Genomic DNA, 18,869 nt, shown 5'->3' on the forward strand with positions numbered 1-18,869 from the left:
AAAATTCAGTTGTATTTTTTGTCATCTCAGTATGTAAGTACAACCTTACGAAAAGTGCACCCAAACCTATACATAAATAAGACACCAACTGGGTAAATGGTACAAAGTAGCCTCCGCCCAGCACCGTACAATGGGTTGTTGAGTGTATGTAGGCTTTACACAAAAATACACTGGCAGAGTCTTCTAAATTCAACTTTAAATAACGGCTCTGGAAATAACTGGCATAACAACCCTCAATAGAAATCTGTCCTGCGTAGCTACACGATTTTAATTACGCCTTAGACGGACTTGGTAGCAATGCCTATGACTTGGTAGCAATACCTATCACTGGGAGTATATGTGTTCGCTCTCAGAGACATAGATTCGTCATCTGAAATCCTTTGGCACATTATTTAGAAATGTCGAGGAGTAATTGTTGAATGTCAGCTGCGAACATCCTAAGCATGATTTGATGAATCCTGACTTTATACTGAAGTTTCGGGCTTGCTGCCGCTCGTCATTCACTGCAGTCGACGGTATTTCGACTGGTTCCGTGTCAGTCATCTTCAGGTAAGCCCTCGAAGACTGAAGACTTCTCCCAGTCCATAACGTATTAGCGCACGGTGCGTATTCCGCGTTTGCAATGAAGATAGTGGTAGCAGACGGACCACACTACCCTGTGGGCAGCGCCCTCGGTGGTGGAACTGCGGAACTGAACTGCTAAGTCTGTCTTCTTCGTCTGGAACAAAACGTGGAAATCATGGGGTTCCACGCCTTACCCAACTGGTAGCCGCAATCAAGATCATTATATTTTCCGCCATGCGCGTTTCCCCTTGTTCTTTAATGATGGAGTCCCAAAATGAGGTTGCTGTGACCAAAATTACAGGTGTTCAGTGCAGCGGTCCTCACGGTTCGCGTGGGCGGGCCTATCCAAACCATATTGACAAAGTACTGTGTAGATTCCGACCCTTCTTTGAATATTCAACTCATCGGAAAAATTTTAAAATTAAATAACGTTACTTTGTCGACGAACTTCACAGAAATATCTTTGGCGAGTGTTCTTTGCTCATTACTGCTATCCCGGAATGTATACAATGGAATACCAATCAGCACACACAGAGTTAATAGGTGGTTCTACATCTACACACACACTCTTGCAAGACACCATTCGGTGCATGGTGTCGAGAACCTTGGACCAGCGCTAGTCATTCCCTTTCCCGTTCCGCACTAAAATGGAGCGAGAGTAAAAACGTCTATATGCTTCCGTACAAGCACTAATTTCTCATCCCTTTGCGATCCTTAAGCGAGATGTCTCTTGATGGCAATAGGATCGTTCTGTAGTCTGTCACAAATGCCGGCTCTCTGAACTTCCTGAAGAATGTTTCTAGAAGAGAGCGTCTTCTTCCCTCCAGGGATTATCAATTGATTTAACTTTAATAACGCTTGCGTGCTGATCGAACCTACCTGTCACAAACCTAGCAGTAAGCCTCTGCTCTGAGCACTATGGGACTTAACAGCTATGGTCATCAGTCCCCTAGAACTTAGAACTACTTAAACCTAACTAACCTAAGGACAACACACAACACCCAGTCATCACGAGGCAGAGAAAATCCCTGACCCCGCCGGGAATCGAACCCGGGACCCCGTGCTCGGGAAGCGAGAACGCTACCGCGAAGCCTCTGCAGTACTTCGATGTCTTCCTTTAACACGATCTGGTTGGAATCCCAAACATTCGAGGAGAAGCCAAGAATGGCTCCCAGAAGTGTTCTGTTCGCGGTCTCCCTTATAGATGAGCCACACTTTCCTAGAGTTCTCGCAATAAATCTAAGTCGATTCGCCTTCCCTGCAACAGACTTTAAGAGCTGTATTTTCGTTTCATTTAGCTTTGCAAAATTAAGCCTTGATATTTAGTCGACGTGACTATGCCAAGCAGCACGCCACTGTTACCGTATTCGAACATTGCAGGATTATTTTTCCTACTCATTTGGATTGACTTACGTGTTTCCATACTTAGAGCAAGCTGGTTGATGGAGAAACTGGCATATTTTGAAATTAGGAACGTTCTCTCTAAGTTTCGAATCTGTTTACTAGATAATACTCTCTTAAAGTATGCAGAATTACAGTCTCTGCACCTATGCAACAATCACTACTTATTACCTCAAATAACGAACTTACAAAAGTATGGTAAATATTTTTTTGTTACAGCTAGAAACTAAACTGAATAACAAGAGTGTACAATGATAACAAAAGGAAAAAAATACCACCTGGATCAAGTTTCGACTGTGAAAATGATGTGCAACATTTGCCCCTGTAAGTCAACGACAGAAATTCACGGTACATTTGATTTTACTACCAGTATGTCTGATTCCTTACGATAAATGTAGATATCGGGCCTAACCAGTCATTCATTACATGAAAGAAGTACCTCATTTTCAGAAAGCTTGCATGTCCTCCTATCTAATACTTCCGAATCACGAGAGATGGACGAAAAACTTGTAACAATAGCAGCGAAGTGCAGTGTCCATTCTCAGCTGATGCGATCGACAGATATAAGCAAAGCTGTATTCGCAAGAATAACGCTGTACATCATTGATCCAGTAGCACTGTATGTGGGGAGGGCAATTTCTCTTCTGAAAGAGCTCAACCAAATGGAACATACATATCGTTCTCAGCAATTGCATTCAGAGACGAGGACCTGTTCAGCCGCCCAATGAAGATAAATTAATAGGAATAGGTGTCGGTAAAAATGCCAAGAACTTTCGCGTAAGAATCTGCACTGACAAACAAGTCATTAAAGAGCATAAGAAATCGAAAAGTCAATAAGAGTTAGCTGTACGTTAAAGCAGCATCAGACGCAAAAGCTGCAATAAACGACGAGATTCGAAGCATACCGTAAAAGACAAGTTGACACCTCGGCAAGTTTCATTAAACGTACTGCAGAAGTTCACTACAAGATGTTTCAGCTCCTGCAGGCCGACGATAGGTAGCCAAAGAATTATTGAAGATCGGCAGCGCAGAATAGTCCGAAGGCACCATATAAGGTAAAGATATCAACCTCATTTCACTAAATGCTGGAATACGTCTGCTTCGAAGAGTAACTAGACAAATAAATAACAGGTGACTTCAGCTTTTCGATCTGACGGTCACTTTGCAAGCTCTCCTCATCTGATCTCGCGACTATTAGGTGGTCTTCGGGAACTAAATCCCAGGAGCTTCGCTTCACTGGTTAGCAACGCTAACAGTAGGACTATTGGTAGTAAATTGACTAAAAGTTAACTACAACCGGAATCGAATAATTAGCTGCGAAGGAAAACTGTGCAACGTTGGAAATTCTTCTTCCTTTAAATTATTTGCCAGAAGACTGGACTAGAAAACAGGAAAAATGATGCACCTTCCGCCTAAACCTCTAAAATGTACGGCATAGTAATTTGGTTGCATTCGGTTCTGTTATTACCTGCAATCTGTCTATAAATAAAAGTATCGGGAAAGTAATTTTCGCAAAGTAAAGAGACATTTGGCATCTACGTATACCTCAGAGCTTAACCATTCCGATGTAAAGGTAAGACATTCAAATTTTATAGTTTGCAGCTGCTCCAAGAAAACTGTAAATGCTTCTGTTTCAAACGCTATAAAATGTTAGGTTGGTGGAAATCAATCTGTCGCACTGCTTCTTTCGTCCTTTCCAACTTAGAATAAAATTTTAACATTAACGATGATAATTGGCAGAGACCACTGCGTTCAATAATGACAGTTTTTTAAAATTGTTTTACATTGCATCTGCATCATTCAAAAGGATGTTATTCAGCTTCCGTATATTGTTCTATACATGGTCTGTATTACGCAGAAAGGCAGTTTAACTTCATTAAAACATATTTCGCCAGTGCTGTGACATCGTCGTTTGCCATTTGTTCTAATTTTAGTTTATGAAGCACGGTAAAAAAGAGAGAAAACGTGCGGGTATATAGTTATGGCGTATCATTGCGTCTTTTTTTCTTTGCCCGACCGTCTGACGTCGAAGTTCCATACTTGTACAGACTTTTCCTTATGTAGTGTTTCACCATAAGTTCACTTCTGTAGTGTCTCTCATTACGTTATCGGTTGTTCTTAACCTGAGTCCAGTAATATTCAAGTTGCATCTCTCATTATGCACGTGTGAGTCATGAGCAATACCATGAAATAGGGTGGCAGTACTGGAGAGAAAAAACAACGAATATTGTCTCCAGTAGGCCTTTATTTCTTGTTACCCGACGAGGTCTGTTCACATCAGATATTGCAACCTGTGAACGACATTGAGAATAAGTGAGGACGACTGCGGGCTGAGAAACATGTGGTGCTAATAAGCAGGTATTTGCGAGTGAAGGCCCCCGCTCTACAAGGCCAGTTACAAAGGCATGTAAATGTTGAGTGTGGGGCGAGGCTTACCTCGCGGGGTCGTCTTCTTCGTCGTGGCGGCGATGCCCGTTGACCTGGCGGTGCTTCCTGCGCGCGGGCACCACGCCGTCGTACTCGCGCTCGCGGCCGTAGATGCTGCCGCCGAAGGGGTCCTCGCCCAGGTAGAACCTGCGCTGGTGCTGCGTCATGTTGCCGCTGCCGCTGCTGGAGCGCGACTGAGCCGACCGCGAGGCCCGCGGTGGCGCGGAGGGCCTGGCTCCCCCCTCCCAGCCGTCCGCGTCCACCGCGCATGCGCCGCCCACGCCGGCGCGCGCCGCTGCCGCCGCCGCCTTGCTCCCAGGAATGCTGCCGGAGCCTGAAGTGGCACAAAAAGTGCGCAAAACAGGAAAGATTACTGCGCGTTCTTGGCCGCACGCGCTGAGGTGCTGCACTTCTTGGACTCTACATTGCTGCTCAAACTTAAGTGATATACTGGATACGGGTCCGCCTGTTATGCGAACAAGTTTTCTCATTTAAACTACACGTTTGAGCGCCTTTGTGTCATCCTCAGTGAGTATTCTTAATTAATTATAACAAAAGCAGACAAAGGCAATGTATTAGTGATCATGAGTGAAAAGTTACCCAACGACAAAACACTAGATGTTCTGAGGGACAACATCACCAAGACAACCAGTAGCCCAACAGCAAAGTACCACAGTCACATTCAACAATCACTGAAAAACGTTAAATACATTCATAAAAGGTCAGATAAAAGAATGACTCAGAAAAATACAAAGATACCCACACTTAACTCCTTACCGAAGATGCACAAACAAAATATTGCAATAAGATCAGTCATCAGTTTCAGAAATGATCCATCCTATCATCTACTCCAACACACACACACACACACACATATATATATCGAAACCTGGCAGAAAATCCAAAGAGATTTTGGTCGTATGTGAAGTGCCGGGTGATCAAAAAGTCAGTATAAATTTGAAAACTTAATAAACCACGGAATAATGTAGATAGAGAGGTAAAAATTGACACATATGCTTGGAATGACATGGGGTTTTATTAGAACAAAAAAAAGCACCCCATATTGCTAGACGCGTGGAACGTCTCTTGAGCGCGTCGTTTGGTGATGATCGTGTGCTCAGCCGCCACTTTCGTCATGCTTCGCCTCCCAGGTCCCCATATCTCAGTCCGTGCGATTATTGGCTTTGCGGTTACCTAAAGTCGCAAGTGTATCGTGATCGACCGACGTCTCTAGGGATGCTGAAAGACAACATCCGACGCCAATGCCTCACCATAACTCCGGACATGCTTTACAGTGCTGTTCACAACATTATTCCTCGACTACAGCTATTGTTGAGGAATGATGGTGGACATATTGAGCATTTCCTGTAAAGAACATCATCTTTGCTTTGTCTTACTTTGTTATGCTAATTATTGCTATTCTGATCAGATGAAGCGCCATCTGTCGGACATTTTTTGAACGTTTGTATTTTTTTGGTTCTAATAAAACCCCATGTCATTCCAAGCATGTGTGTCAATTTGTACCTCTCTATCTACATTATTCCGTGATTTATTCAGTTTTCAAATTTATACTGACTTTTTGATCAACCGGTATGTTAGCGGCAAGAAACATCAATGCTTTCTCTGCGCGATAGCACTGGAGGTACTATCGAAGACAGTGCTGCCAAAGCAGAGTTACTAAACACAGCCTTCCGAAATACTTTCACAAAAGACGAAGTAAATATTCCAGAATTCGAATCGAGAACAGCTGCCAACATGAGTAACGTAGAAGTAAATATCCTCAGAGTAGTGAAGCAACTTAAATCACTTAATAAAAGCAAGTCTTCTGGTCCAGACTGTATACCAATTAGGTTCATCTACATCTACATCTATACTCCGCGAGCCACCTTACGGTATGTGGCGGAGGGTACTTATTGTACCACTATCTGATCCCCCCTTCCCTGTTACACTCATGAATTGTGCGTGGGAAGAACGACTGCTTGTAAGTCTCCGTATTTGCTCTAATTTCTCGGATCTTTTCGTTGTGATCATTACGCGAGATATATGTGGGCGGTAGTAATATGTTGCCCATCTCTTCCCGGAATGTGCTCTCTCGTAATTTCGATAATAAACCTCTCCGTATTGCGTAACGCCTTTCTTGAAGTGTCCGCCACTGGAGCTTGTTCAGCATCTCCGTAACGCTCTCGCGCTGACTAAATGTCCCCATGACGAATCGCGCTGCTTTTCGCTGGATCATGTCTATCTCTTCTATTAATCCAACCTGGTAAGGGTCCCATACTGATGAGCAATACTCAAGAATCGGACGAACAAGCGTTTTGTAAGCTACTTCTTTCGTCGATGAGTCACATTTTCTTAGAATTCTTCCTATGAATCTCAACCTGGCGCCTGCTTTTCCCACTATTTGTTTTATGTGATCATTCCACTTCAGATCGCTCTGGATAGTAACTCCTAAGTATTTTACGGTCGTTACCGCTTCCAATGATTTACCACCTATGGCATAATCGTACTGGAATGGATTTCTGCCCCTATGTATGCGCATTATATTACATTTATCTACGTTTAGGGAAAGCTGCCAGCTGTCGCACCATTCATTAATCCTCTGCAGGTCTTCCTGGAGTACGTACGAGTCTTCTGATGTTGCTACTTTCTTGTAGACAACCGTGTCATCTGCAAATAGCCTCACGGAGCTACCGATGTTGTCAACTAAGTCATTTATGTATATTGTAAACAATAAAGGTCCTATCACGCTTCCTTGCGGTACTCCCGAAATTACCTCTACATCTGCAGATTTTGAACCGTTAAGAATGACATGTTGTGTTCTTTCTTCTAGGAAATCCTGAATCCAATCACAAACCTGGTCCGATATTCCGTAAGCTCGTATTTTTTTCACTAAACGTAAGTGCGGAACCGTATCAAATGCCTTCCTGAAGTCCAGGAATACGGCATCAATCTGCTCGCCAGTGTCTACGGCACTGTGAATTTCTTGGGCAAATAGGGCGAGCTGAGTTTCACATGATCTCTGTTTGCGGAATCCATGTTGGTTATGATGAAGGAGATTTGTATTATCTAAGAACGTCATAATACGAGAACACAAAACATGTTCCATTATTCTACAACAGATTGACGTAAGCGAAATAGGCCTATAATTATTCGCATCTGATTTATGACCCTTCTTGAAAATGGGAACGACCTGCGCTTTCTTCCAGTCGCTAGGTACTTTACGTTCTTCCAGAGATCCACGATAAATTGCTGATAGAAAGGGGGCAAGTTCTTTAGCATAATCACTGTAGAATCTTAAGGGTATCTCGTCTGGTCCGGATGCTTTTCCGCTACTAAGTGACAGCAGTTGTTTTTCAATTCCGATATCGTTTATTTCAATATTTTCCATTTTGGCGTCCGTGCGACGGCTGATGCATTAGCTCCATACTTAACAATCATATACAACCGTTCGCTCGACGAAAGATCCGTGCACAATGACTGGAAAAATGCACAGGTTATACCAATATTCAGCAAAGGTAGTAGGAGTAATCCACTAAATTACTGGCCCATATCGTTGACGTCGATATGCAGCAGGATTTTAGAACATATATTGTGTTCGAACATTATGAATTACCTCGAAGAAAACGCTCTATTAACACACAGTCAACATTGGTTTAGAAAACATCGTTCCTGTGAAAGACAACTAGCTCTTTATTCACATGAAGTGTTGAGTGCTATTGACTAGGGATTTCAGATCGATTCCGTATTCCTGGATTTCCGGAAGGCTTTTCACACTGCACGACGCAGGCGGCTCGTAGTGAAATTGCGTGCTGATGGAATATCTTCTCAGTTATGTGACTGGATTTGCGATTTCCTGTCAGAGAGGTCACAGTTCGTAGTAATTGACGGAAAGTCATTGAGTAAAACAGAAGTGATTTCTGGCGTTCCCCAAGGTAGTGTTATAGGACCATTGCTGTTCCTTATCTACATAAACAATTTGGGAGAGAATCTCAGCAGCCGTCTTAGGTTGTTTGCAGATGATGCTGTCGTTTATCCACTAATAAAGTCATCAGATGATTAAAATAAACTGCAGAACGATTTAGAAAAGAGATCTGAATGGTGCGAAAAGTGGCAGTTGACCCTAAATAACCAAAAGTGTGAGGTCATCCACATGAGTGCTAAACGGAACTCGTTAAACTTCGGTTACACGATAAATGAGTCCTATCTAAAAGCCGTAAATTCAACTAAATACCTAGGTATTACAATTACGAACAACTTAAATTGGAAGGAGCACATAGAAAATGTTGTGGGGAAGGCTAACCAAAGACTGCGTTTTATTGGCAGGACACTTAGAAAATGTAAGAGACCTACTAAGGAGACTGTCTACACTACGCTAGTCCGTCCTATTTTAGAATAGTGCTGCGCGGTGTGGTATCCTTACCAGATAGCACTGACGGAGTACATTGAAAAAGTTCAGAGAAGGGCAGCACGTTTTGTATTATCGCGAAATATGGGAGAGAGTGTCAATGAAGTGATACAAGATTTGGGCTGGAAATCATTAAAAGAAAGGCGTTTTTCGTTGCGACGGAATCTTCTAACGAAATTTCAATCATCAACTTTCTGCTCCGAATGCGAAAATATTTTGTTGACACCGACTTACATAGGGAGGAACGATCACCAAGATAAAATAGGGGAAATCAGAGCTCGTACGGAAAGATATAGGTGTTCATTCTTTCCGCGCGCTATACGAGATTGGAATAATAGAGAATTGTGAAGGTGGTTCGATGAACCCCCTGCGCCGGCCAGTGTGGCCAAGCGGTTAAAGGCGCTACAGTCTGGAACGGCGTGGCCGCTACGGTCGCAGGTTCGAATCCTGCCTCGGGCATGGATGTGTGTGATGTCCTTAGGTTAGTTAGGTTTAAGTAGTTCTAAGTTCTAGGGGACTGATGACCTTAGAAGTTAAGTCCCATAGTGCTCAGAGCCATTTTTGAACCCCCTGCCAGGCACTTAAATGTGATTTGCAGAGTATCCATGTAGATGTAGATGTAAATATTACTAAGGAAAATGTACGCTTAAGAAACGACAGGAACCCGGAAAACAGATAGGATCTCGAACATAGACATTCCAGACACAAGTCTAATATACTGAGATGACAAAAGTCGTGGGATACCTCTTAATATTATGTTGGACCTCCTTTTGTCTGATGTAGTGCAGCAACGCAACAGGGCATGGACTCAACAAATCGTTGCAAGTCCCCTGTAGCAGTATTGAGCTATGTTGGCTCTATAGTTGTCCATAATAGCAAAAATGTTGCCCGTGCAGGATTTCATGCACGAACTGACCCGTCGATTATGTCCTACAAATTTTTGATGGGATTCATGTCGAGCGATCCATGTGACCAAATCACTCGCTCGTAATGTTCAGAATGTTCCTCAAACAAATTACGAGCCGTTGTGGCCGAGCGACATATCGCAAAGTCATACATGAAAGTTCCATCGTTGTTTGGAAACAAGTAGCGGAACGTGTCAATTTCCAGTCAGTTGTCGGTTTAGTTGGACCAGAGAACCCAGTCCATTCGATATAAACACAGCCCAGACCACTATGGAGCTACCACCAACTTGCACAGTGCCTTGTTAACAGCTTAGGCCCGTGGCTGTTACCAACTGAAATTGAAACTCATCTGGCCAGGCCACGATTTTGCAGTCGCCTAGGGTCCAACCGGTGACACGAGCCACTGGGGGCCGAACCACACGATAACGTTGGGTTCGGCGTCGGACGGCGGTGGGGTGAGTGGACTGCTATATAGCCTGTTGTGGGGTTGTGTACCACTGAGGGCTACGGCGGAGACGACGACACTCCGTCGTTTCTAAGTCCTCAGTTTCATACAATACAATACAATGGTAAACTCTTCACACTCCAGAGAAGTGAAACAATACGAAAAATGTAGTCGAAACATTTCAAAACATCTACATTTATTTACTCGAGAAAATATGTAGACGTGAAACAATATTTAGAAGGCGGTAAGTGGCATCTTTTTAATTTGTCCTTTGTACGTTGTTCTATCTTTTGGTAAATGCAAGATAACATCGATGTTTTAGCTAAATAGATCTGACATTTTCATTATTGAAATATTTTTCGTTAAAAAAAACTTTTATCTACCTATGTTGTTATTTTTGCACCATGTTGGCTTTTTCTTTGACAGGTTCTGAAAATGCAAATACTTTTCTGTTGGATATTCCGTATCTTTTGTGGGAGAACACTAGTAGGAAAAACACCAGGCTTCATGTACCCTTTGCATTGCGTCACGAAAACAAAGCATATCACAAAATAAAGATGAAGAAGAAACAAAATCACGAAATCCATTACTGTAATAGGAGTGAGCTCGGAGATGATGGATTGGCTTCCAGTATTAACAGATAACGGCACAGTCCCCCATTCTGCGCATGCGCAGTCTGCAGTGTACTGTGGACTTTATAAGTCTACACTCGGCACAGTAAATTGATCACTGACGTCACTGAGCCACCCGTGGCGTGCTTGGCGGTTGATTAAAGTCCATTTTACACGTGTGACTTTCTGATCGAAATCGACTACTCGGTGTGTGTGCAGCTAGTCAATCTGCGTGCACCTTTCGTGCCTGTGTGTAAGTCAGCAGTCTTCTACGTCGCGTGTCTTTGACATCAAAGATTTATAGATTGTGTCGAGTGTGGAGTTCTTAACTGCTGAGTATGCTTCACACTGCGCATTCACAGGCACAGTGGACAGTGACGGCGCAGCTAACATCGGAAGTTATCCTATTCTGGCGGAGCTCACTCCCGTTATAGAAACCGATTTTGTGCTTTCGTGTCCTCTTAACCTTTGTTGTGCTGTTTGCTACATTTTCGTGACACACTTTTCAGGCTGCACGAGGTTCTTGTATTTTTTCTACTAGTGTTCTCGTACAAGAAAGAGGAAATATCTGCAAGCAAAACTTTATTTACGATCTATAGAGAAAACACCTACATTATGCACAAATAAGAACGTAAACTGAAACTGAAGCTAAAAATTATTTCAACAGTGAAAAAGTAATTATTTGATGAGAAAAATAATTTTACACTCCTGGAAATGAAAAAAAGAACACATTGACACCGGTGTGTCAGACCCACCATACTTGCTCCGGACACTGCGAGAGGGCTGTACAAGCAATGATCACACGCACGGCACAGCGGACACACCAGGAACCGCGGTGTTGGCCGTCGAATGGCGCTAGCTGCGCAGCATTTGTGCACCGCCGCCGTCAGTGTCAGCCAGTTTGCCGTGGCATACGGAGCTCCATCGCAGTCTTTAACACTGGTAGCATGCCGCGACAGCGTGGACGTGAACCGCATGTGCAGTTTACGGACTTTGAGCGAGGGCGTATAGTGGGCATGCGGGAGGCCGGGTGGACGTACCGCCGAATTGCTCAACACGTGGGGCGTGAGGTCTCCACAGTACATCGATGTTGTCGCCAGTGGTCGGCGGAAGGTGCACGTGCCCGTCGACCTGGGACCGGACCGCAGCGACGCACGGATGCACGCCAAGACCGTAGGATCCTACGCAGTGCCGTAGGGGACCGCACCGCCACTTCCCAGCAAATTAGGGACACTGTTGCTCCTGGGGTATCGGCGAGGACCATTCGCAACCGTCTCCATGAAGCTGGGCTACGGTCCCGCACACCGTTAGGCCGTCTTCCGCTCACGCCCCAACATCGTGCAGCCCGCCTCCAGTGGTGTCGCGACAGGCGTGAATGGAGGGACGAATGGAGACGTGTCGTCTTCAGCGATGAGAGTCGCTTCTGCCTTGGTGCCAATGATGGTCGTATGCGTGTTTGGCGCCGTGCAGGTGAGCGCCACAATCAGGACTGCATACGACCGAGGCACACAGGGCCAACACCCGGCATCATGGTGTGGGGAGCGATCTCCTACACTGGCCGTACACCACTGGTGATCGTCGAGGGGACACTGAATAGTGCACGGTACATCCAAACCGTCATCGAACCCATCGTTCTACCATTCCTAGACCGGCAAGGGAACTTGCTGTTCCAACAGGACAATGCACGTCCGCATGTATCCCGTGCCACCCAACGTGCTCTAGAAGGTGTAAGTCAACTACCCTGGCCAGCAAGATCTCCGGATCTGTCCCCCATTGAGCATGTTTGGGACTGGATGAAGCGTCGTCTCACGCGGTCTGCACGTCCAGCACGAACGCTGGTCCAACTGAGGCGCCAGGTGGAAATGGCATGGCAAGCCGTTCCACAGGACTACATCCAGCATCTCTACGATCGTCTCCATGGGAGAATAGCAGCCTGCATTGCTGCGAAAGGTGGATACACACTGTACTAGTGCCGACATTGTGCATGCTCTGTTGCCTGTGTCTATGTGCCTGTGGTTCTGTCAGTGTGATCATGTGATGTATCTGACCCCAGGATTGTGTCAATAAAGTTTCCCCTTCCTGGGACAATGAATTCACGGTGTTCTTATTTCAATTTCCAGGAGTGTATAATTCTTCGGCACTTAATAAGAAAACAACGTGCAAAGGACAAAGTAAAAAAGCGCTGTTTACCGGCAAAGCGCTCTAGATGTTCTTTGATGTGTCTATAAGTATATATTTTGTATGTTTTGAAATGTTTGGATGACACTTTTCCTATTCTTCCTGTTGCAGGCGCGTGGAATATTTAGAACACGATCTTTCAAAAGTACATCCACTACGAAGTGGCCATTAATAAACTGTTATCGTTCCTTGTTCCTACACTGTTACTATATTTCGATTTTTTCGTAGAAAGGAAAAAAAGTCTCTCATAACCTAGTTTCACCGTTCAGATGCCAAACAACACAGCAGACAGCTCTTGCAGCACACGCGATTTTGGCGCTGACGTATAAACGAAAATGACCACTTGTGACATATAAGAAACAGTACAGGATTAAGTCGCTAAGGGCGCTGCAGTAGACTCACTTGTCTCGAGTACTCAATTGGGACGAGAATGTCGATCGTGTAAAAGGGGCTTTACACACCAGCAATTGATGCGCATCCACGAGTAGTCGATATTGAGCAGATAGTCACTTGTGTAAAATGGGCTTTAGTGTTTTTAAACCGACGAATGTCAAGTTGCATTGTGGCTGCCAGCGGCGTATGTATTTGGCACTTGCTCAGATTCGGCGCTCTTACAGCAGCAGCAGGGGATGCAAGATGCGCACAGTGTCACAGCGGGCGGCACTGAGTCAGACCTGCGGTACTGCAGGCGGTGACAGCTTTATGCGTCGTAAAGTATTCCTGACGACGGTGTCACAGAATGAGGTGCGACCCGCTTTGTCTCGCGTCCTCGTATGAGACCGGACCACATCTCGCTAGAGGCTGTACACAGCGGGGCGTTGTGTTGCCTGTTTCCTGCCTTCTCACCGAGCGGCATTCAAATGTAGGATGTCGTTCTGAGTTCATGCAAATGAGGCAGTGAACTATGCGTTCTTCGATTTGGCTTCCGCCGAGCCATTGTGGTCGCACTGCAAATAGATCTTTACGGGGAGTGTGTTACGTAATGTGTTACTTGCGTTAACAAAAGTCGAGCGGAGGTCCAAGACTCGAGACCTTTCCAGTCGGTGAAGCGAACAAGACGCCGCAGCAGTTGAAGCGCTGGACTCGCATATGAGAAATCAGAATTCAAAGCGTCTTCCGGCTATCTAGATTTAATAAAATATTTTTAAATTTTTTTAAAAAAAACATTAAAATGTTCTAAAAATATTTTTGGTAGCCGCCCTAGCTGTAAGCAGTTTCTTTATTACAGGGTCACACACAACCGGTTTCGAGATGATTTAATCGCACTTTCAGGTGTAGGCATTTATGAAAAAATATAATAAGAATTATCAGGTATACTACTGGTAAAAATAAGGCAGTTAACCAGATAAATAGGAGAACAAATACTCACAAACCTAATTTAACATTGGATCGATAGTTAAATATTTGTTCCCTTGTCTGTCTGGTTCATTGCCTTATTTTTACCATTATTAATTCATATTATATTTTTTCATAGATTTTCGTACTTTCAACCTTGCAGCACAGTCAGCAATCGTGATGATCTAATATATAAGAAACTATCAGCCTCGATTGCGGTAATGAAACCAACCTTTACCTAGGTTTCAGCCCAAATAATTGAGCCTTCTTCAGAAGATATACCTAAATCTATAATTTGTCTCAGAGGGCATGGTATAGAAATAAAACTAAAACAGCATGAATAGGCGTAGTCACATTTTAGAAATGCGGTACATAAGTTAAGTCTTGGTGTTGACTTAGTACTTACGTACCGCATTTTTAAATGTGACTAGAGCTATTCAGGCTGTTTTAGTTTTATTTCTAGATCATGCCTTCTTAGACAAATTATAGATTCAGGTATATCTTCTGAAGAAGGCTCAATTATTTGGGCTGAAACCTAGGTAAAGGTTGGTTTCACTATCGCAATCGAGGCTGATAGTTTCTTATATATTTTTCATAGATGCGTACACCTGAGGATGCGCTTAAATGATCGCGAAACTGGTTGTGTGTGATCCCGTAATAAAGGAACTACTAACATCTAATGTGCCTACCAAAAAGTTTTTAGAAGATTTTAATAATTTTTTAAAAAATATTTTGTCATGCACATAAGCTGTGGATGCCCAGAGCGTAAAATTATGTGCTATCTAAATTTAACTTAAATTTATGCATATTGTACGTAATTTGTTGAGGACAGAGACTGTATTAGGACATTTATAAAATTATTTTTCTGCTTCAACCACTTTTCTTCAGACATGTTTACTGGCACGACGCGTTTCGTTAGAATGCTGTCATCATCAGATGTCTTACAATTAAGCACTCTTTAATTTTTAATTATAGATTTCTTTGAAGTACTATGAGGTCTACTTACTGTCTGTAGCAGTGAGGTTATGTATCGAAATGCATACCTGTACAGAAAGATTGATTTGTTCCATTGTTCTCGGAGATGATTTAAAGATACAACTCTCTTAAGATGCACACTAAAATAAATCACTGTTTCTGTACTGGGGTAAATTTCAGTGGGTACTCTCACTGGTACACCCATTAAAAAGACCACATCACACCTCAAAAGACTCTAGAGGTCGTGAACGGTGACTATTTACAACACACGTGTGCTCGACAGTGGGTAGTATTGTTTTGTTAATGAATGAAAAATGATGTGATGACATGTATATTAGAGAAATGTTAATATTATGTAGTTAAGACGTTACGCTAGCAGGGGTGTGGGCAATGGGGGAGGGGAATTGAATGTTGAAAGAATATCCATCAGAGAAAGGGAAGAGGGTGGGGGTCTGGGCTTTCAGAGAATTGGATTTTTGCTTTATAAAATTGGATTTTTGGTTTTATTTATCAGAGGATTGCGGGAAACGGTTTTATGTAACATTATTCTGGCGATCATCTGTTGGAAATATGGCCGCACTAACAAACTTGTCAAATAGATCATTTTTTGAAGGGTTCGTCAAATCTCCAGTAAGTCTTTTTTGTCTCAATTTTCGTACAGACTTTTTCGGTGGAGGTGTACTCAAGTGAAAATCCACGCTGAAAAGATTTTTCAAAGTTGGACCGAGCAAAGTAGAGTGTTACTGTAAAGAAAATAAAAAGTGTGAGTTTCTTTAAGGCATACGATTTTTACAACTACTTCTGTACATGTCGTTTCGCCACAGGCGTGGAAACATTGCATTAACTCGAAACGATGAGTGTTGTGTGGCAAAATTAAACTAAATCACCTCATTCTGAAGATGAGCTGCAGCTGCAATAAACCGGTTGTCGTGCCGTTCGCTAGTTTTACTCGGTTCGTATTACCGTACAGAAATACCCACGAAGATTCTCTGGCGGTAAAATAATTATATATCTGCATCCCGCGTTACGGCCAACGTGCGCATTTAGCTGTTAGCTGTTGGAACATACTCGGGGCTGAAAGACTGCTCGGGTCGGATTCCTGGTGAGTCAGCTGGCGTAGCTGCGTTGCAAAGGTGCGCGGACTGGTTGTCCGTGCAGCGCGCGCACGCCTCGGTTGGAGGTAAACAACCCAGCCGCCCGCTGCCGCAAACAAAATGACTGCAGCTTTCGCATCTGGCTTAGACACGTGATACGTCGTGTGTTGGAAGACACGGCTTGTTCCTCTCGCTTATATTGCAAACGAATTTCGAGACGTACCTGCTCATTTACCACCATTTTATTGCGGTTGGCGACGATTTAATAATCAGCGATCCAAATTCAGCACTACCAAACACTCTCCTGATGAGAATGTGTAACACCATAGCTCTAACGCTCTACTGATTTATTTTGGCTTTTGTTTTGTTTAATGTTATAACGTTGAGTTTCTGTAAATGTTTTGATTGAATCGATAACACAAAACTGTATACTCCTTTCTTTGTAAAAACTTTGATGTCTTTTAGAGTGTAGGAAGTGTAATTTCTGTAATATGTACAATATGAGCAAATTATATGTTTTGTCTTTGTCATATAATATCTTTGGTTATCTTTAAAATTAAATAATTTTATTTAAATAATTTTGTGTAGCACTACCAATATGTGCAAATGTTCTGTTTTATTTAATATGTTTGGTTACTGTTATGTAAACTGCTGATCTTCACTTAGGGTTCTTAGTTATTTTGTATGTGGTTCCCCTCCGGAACGGAACTTAGTAGCGCGTGCAAAATGTGGTTGGCATGTATAGAAAGGTGGAACCAAGAGTCAGTCGGGGACGAGCTACCAAACTGTCAACTGCTCATGTAAAAGTTGTATATTGTGCTGGTGCCGAGAGAGGCTTTCCGTGCCGCTTTCCAATGCCTCGGATGGATGGATAAAGAACTGGAACTATTCTGGAATTGGTATCTATCATCGCCACCAAAAAATGACAGAGCCCAGCAATTCTACCTATGCTCCTTGTTGAAAACAATTTTTCTATTAAAACTGTTTATTAATATTTTGTTGGCAGCTTCTAAAGTGAATGTTCTCAAAGCTGTGGCTTATAGATTTCTGCAAATTAAATGATCACAGTGCAGTCTGTTGAAAATCAACCAAAGGTGAGCTGTTGTCTTGTAACCACTTCAAGTTGTGTTCTACTGCAGTAAAAGTTGAGAACTAATACTGTTGAAGGTTACATGTTCATGCTTGTTAAGGGATTGTTTCTTTAGTGTATTGAAAGTGTGTTTAGTTTGCTCTGCTACAGTGGTCAAGATTAAGAGCCCCCCCTCCATTGAAAGTAGTTCAAATGCACAAAGTTACTTAATTATAGCAAGTTTCAATTACTCTTGCTATTCAAGTGAAATTATGTACAATATTGGGCTCGTCTTGTGTATTAAAAGTGCAGATTAGTGGAGTAACAGGATCAACAGTTTGATAATTGTGCTCATGCTAGATAAAGATTAATAGAAAAACCACTATTTATGAAAACAATTTCTTTATGCAAAAGACAGTGAGAAGTAAACCGTTAGTGAATTCCATTTAATTTTCATTCTAAGTAGAAAGGTGTTTAGTAGTGAAAGACTTAATCTATACACAGTAACTAAATTTGCTGTGAACCATATCAATATTTCATGACAGATAGGATTTTATTTGAAAAGCAATATTAAACCTATGTCCAATTTACTATTCTACAGTGAATATTAATTGTAACGTTATTGAGACCATTCAGTTTGACTAAGTCCTCAAGGTAATAGTGTGTTTTGTTATCTGTTATATTTATGCAAATAGTTTGTTCTGATCTGGTAGCTCTAACCTTAACGTGAACATACTGTATTCAGGTGCCAGAGTTCATTGCACTCGCGTGTGGCAAAGTATAGGTTGTGTTTGTCCGTTAAAGTTATTCATACTTATTTTCTTGAACAAGAATGTCAATCATTCTCTTGCCTAATTAGGCTGGCGAACGTTTTCTTTATTCTTTGAACAGTGTAGACAAATAAAATATTGTTTGTTACTGTTTAAGTATTTACGTAATTTTGACTTTCGCTTCCGATAAGCCACCTCCGTTAGGTACGACATGGTCAACATAACAAAAATCCTCTCAGAGGGTAACACTGCTCTGCTTCTTTATACTATAATTGCTTGCATAAAAATAATTCATTATACGAACTGCCGCCAGATTTAAGGTTATAGTATAACAGTAGCGAACGATAGTGTTATAACTGGAGGAAGACTACATCAGGATGACAGCTAACCGTTTAACTGGTGGTCTCTCAAAGACGTAATATGCAGCTTCCAACAAATAAAAACTACCTAGTGGTATCAGAAATAGTCACCAATGAACTGAAAGGAACAGTGTATGTAACAGTATTTATGTCCAGATGGATAACAAACGTACACCGTAGGCAACACAGACTAGTCAAAAAACTAAGCGAGGGTATATGCCCTTAGAAGTAACTCGTATTATGTTCACTTGAAGAACATTGTGTGGGCTTATTATACATACTTCAGTTCACATTTCTCTACGGAAATAACTATTCGGGCAGAGCAGTTGAA

The 18,869-nt window shown here is 42.6% G+C and overlaps 1 protein-coding gene across 1 annotated transcript in view; it reads right to left on the reverse strand.

The window, feature by feature from the left end:
• LOC126235277 (serine/arginine repetitive matrix protein 1) overlaps positions 1–18,869 on the reverse strand; it is a 971,178-nt gene that overhangs the window by 74,536 nt on the left and 877,773 nt on the right. Inside the window, exon 10 of the mRNA XM_049944347.1 lies at positions 4,402–4,726. Within this exon, the coding sequence (XP_049800304.1) occupies positions 4,402–4,726 (325 nt within the window). The remainder of the gene's footprint in view (positions 1–4,401; positions 4,727–18,869) is intronic.

Source organism: Schistocerca nitens, chromosome 1 (assembly GCF_023898315.1).
Source record: "Schistocerca nitens isolate TAMUIC-IGC-003100 chromosome 1, iqSchNite1.1, whole genome shotgun sequence".
NCBI lineage: Eukaryota > Metazoa > Arthropoda > Insecta > Orthoptera > Acrididae > Schistocerca > Schistocerca nitens.